The sequence below is a fragment of the Aptenodytes forsteri genome, unplaced genomic scaffold (assembly GCF_000699145.1).
Source record: "Aptenodytes forsteri isolate BGI_AS27 unplaced genomic scaffold, ASM69914v1 Scaffold229, whole genome shotgun sequence".
In the NCBI taxonomy this organism is placed as follows: Eukaryota; Metazoa; Chordata; class Aves; order Sphenisciformes; family Spheniscidae; genus Aptenodytes; species Aptenodytes forsteri.
The window spans coordinates 2,116,504-2,120,089 of record NW_008795863.1 but is presented as its reverse complement, the minus strand read 5'-3'; the positions used below and the strand labels follow the sequence as shown (position 1 = coordinate 2,120,089).

At 38.3% G+C, this 3,586-nt stretch overlaps 1 protein-coding gene across 1 annotated transcript in view; it reads left to right on the top strand.

Moving 5' to 3' along the window:
* Nucleotides 1-3,586, top strand: part of SEH1L (SEH1 like nucleoporin) — a 39,831-nt gene that overhangs the window by 21,937 nt on the left and 14,308 nt on the right. Inside the window, exons 4-5 of the mRNA XM_009284127.1 lie at nt 642-788; nt 2,222-2,433. Coding sequence (XP_009282402.1) covers nt 642-788; nt 2,222-2,433 — 359 coding nt within the window. The remainder of the gene's footprint in view (nt 1-641; nt 789-2,221; nt 2,434-3,586) is intronic.

Sequence of the window (3,586 nt, the reverse complement as noted above, 5' to 3'; positions counted from 1 at the left end):
CCCCCCCCCCCCCAAACCTTTCTGAGAACTGTGTCATATAGAGACTCTGCTTCATCAGGATAATTAGTGCCTTCAGCTTCTGAGTTGTCCCTAAACTTGCATTTAATAGGACCACAATACAATAATTCCAGTAAACGGAAATGCAAGTGAAGCTTTTGAATTCCCCTTCTCTAAAAAAAGAAGCATTAGGTTGACTAGGTATGGAAGAGGAGTTTCATGTAAAAAAGGAGAAGATAAGTAATGCTCTGCATATGCTTTGGAAAAGTACAGGCAAGCTAGAAGTGAGCATGGTAATGGCTGAAAATTGAAAACAAAGCTGCACTTCTTGTGTCAAGGCATAATCTTAGCTTGGACCTTACGGTTTAAAGGAGTAATAAATAATGCCTTGAAAGACACTTGTAATAATTACCTTTTAACCATTAGCTAATAGCAACAAAACTTCGCAGTGCTTATAGGAATAAACAAATGCAACAGCTGCTGTGTAACTTTGAGCTTTATAAAAAAACGTAGGTTTCAAAGGAATAGTCTTAACTACTTACTAGAATTTACTTCTGCTTCTGCAGAAAGTCATGAAAATGTATGATCACTTGGACTAATACATTAAGTATGTTTCTGTCTGGTGTTTTGGTGTTATCTTGCAGACACATAGTGGATCTGTGTGGCGTGTGACGTGGGCCCATCCTGAATTTGGGCAGGTCCTGGCTTCCTGCTCTTTTGACAGAACAGCAGCTGTATGGGAAGAAATAGTGGGAGAGTCAAATGATAAACTCCGAGGCCAGAGTCACTGGGTGAGACTTTAACATATTAATTACAGTTTCTATATGTTCTCATACAAAACAGATTTACTGTGCCTCATTGATTTGTTTGCTTATCATCATGGGCTGAAGCTTTAAACTGTTTAATTTCCAGAATTAAACAGAAGACTGAACATGAAAATTGTTCTAAATACCAAGTTACTGGACATTTCTGGTTCTGCAACATATTTTCTATTCCTGAAACAGAGAAAGCACCCTGTTTTCTTCTGTTAATATAAAGTGTTCCTGGTTTTGCCTTTGTTTTGTTAATTTGTGGCAATATTCCAATATAGAGTAAGTATTTTTAAAGCATTTAGGGAAGACAGCTAAATGGCAACATTCAGCTCAATTAGTGTCACTACTGTTGGTGTTTCTTAGTAAGATGTTCCCTGGCAAACAACTTGCAGACATGAATTCCCATCTACAGTAGAATTAAAGTTGTGGGGTTTTTCTTCTGTGACAAGAGCTCATTTGAAACTGTCTCATGCTGTTCTTTTTCATCTTTCAAACAATAGGTCAGGTTTTGGGGGGAAATAGCTTGCTTGGAAGTGGATTTTCAGGGTAGCATTTCATCAAGGGAATTTTAGATCTAAACAGATTATTTTGCAGCTATTCTTCATGTGTAATCATATATAACTCAGTATAGTATTCCTGCCTCTAATGTTTTGTTTTCAGTTGCTAAAATATCTGCAGTTTTCTACTTTCTACTAAAGTTTTCTAACATTAAAATACATAATTGTGAAGAGTTGGGTTATCAGGACCTTTGGCACCCAGTGGAGTATGAAAGCTGACTTCCGTGTGCAGGAGGCAGTTGTGATGCATAGTTTTCAGCTCAAACTCACACTTTCTTGGCAGGAGAGCAGACAACTTGAAAAACAAATGTTTACAGTTTTTTCCTCTTTCACCCTAGCTAATCTTCCTATCAAATGTCTGCTGTATTCACCCATTCCCTTACCAGAAATACTTGCTTTGATGCTTCTGTTGGAAAATGCTGCATGGTAAACTTCAGCAGCACTGACATTAGAAAGTGGCGTTGCTAGGCATCACAGTTAATATTGTCACCAGTATGAATGAAGAGGACAGTTTCAACTGCCTGTGGCCAATACTCTTGTACTTTATGCTTATGTTATGTGTGGGGTTTTTTTTTTTTTTTTATTCCTGAAGAGCATAATCTAAACAACTCTTTTTGGTATCAGAACTTTGATACCACTGTCCGTGTATCTCTTGATGCTTGAAATTGCATCACTGCAATGATCTGTTGTTTCTCCAATTCATTGGTGTGTATTTTTTTTTTTTTAGTTCTTGATGGAAGAGGTAAGTGATCCTATGAAATGGTGTTGTCAGACTTTCATTAGCCTTCCTTAGGGAATAAATTTTTGATGGAGTTTTCTAGTATTTCCTTCAAGAATTTCTGTCTTTCTTTGCAGGTAAAGAGGACCACTCTAGTAGACAGTAGGACATCTGTTACAGATGTGAAGTTTGCTCCCAAGCATATGGGTCTTATGTTAGCAACCTGTTCAGCAGATGGAGTTGTAAGGATTTATGAAGCTCCAGATGTGATGAATCTCAGTCAGTGGTCACTGCAGCATGAAATCTCATGTAAACTAAGCTGCAGTTGTATTTCTTGGAATCCTTCAAGGTATGTTATTAAAACTGTAGGTTTTGCTTTATGACTGTTGAAGCAGAAGATCCAAGAGTTAGTTCTGAAATTTTATAGAATAAATCCTAAAATATGCATGGAGAAGATTGAGTGTACGTTACTCGGATCTGAAAGAAAGCTGCTAACACTTCTTTTAATAAAGCAAGTTTGGCAGAACCAGAGAAGTGTTACAAAAAGTCCTCCAGTGCTCTGTGAGGAAATATTCCCAGCTTAATTATTTTTAGCAAGTAATGAGCTAAAGAGCTACGGAGTGCTCTTTATTTATCCCACAAAACTTAACTGGGATTTTCAGAAGAGAAAGTGTTTATAAAGGGACAATTCCCGTCTCTTTCTTCTTTCCTTAAGGAAGGTGTTGCAATAGGTAATAATTTTGACAACTCTAACGAGGACATGCACCCTTGCCAGTGCAACAGAGGAACCACAAGAGTCTTGGTAGCACAAATAGAAAGCCTAAGAATTGTTCTTTTAGTTATATCCTCAGGGGCTCAATGATACACTTAACCTCCTTGAACAGGAAGGAATCAGAGAGGAGTTTGGTTGGGTAGTCCCCACCCAGAAGAACACATACAAGCAGAGGTTCTCCTTCGCTTCCCATCTCACATCCTCCCCCAGCAATCTGAACTGCTTTGGATTCTGTTTGTCCAGAAGCACTTAATGGCTTTCCCTACAGAAGCAGGGAGGTCTGTGTCCTCCCGATCCCGTTATTCTTCTATTCATTAGTAGTAGTCTGTGCTGAAGGTACAGAGTACAGGCTTTCTCTTTAATGCATGGGATGGGGTTAAAAGTTGATTTAAAAACTAGAACTCATCTACATGTAGCTTTTGTAACCTGTCTTCCAAAACCTGAATGAAATCCCACTAAATCAATCATTAAAAGTACTGCAAAGAACGCAGACTCTGCCATGAAACTTGTGGCAAATACTTGACTGAAGATGCATGTATAAAATCAATCCTACTCCTGGGAGCATCATCTTGAGTTGCCAAATAATGTTCCCTAATGATTTCTCCTTAGTGGGTGTATGAAGTGGGCGTTCAAAACAACAGAATGGAGATTGTACCGGTATCTGTGAATAGCACTTACGCATGTTTCCTTGTGATTTTCCCCCCGCCGCCTTGTGATTTTTTTTTTTTTT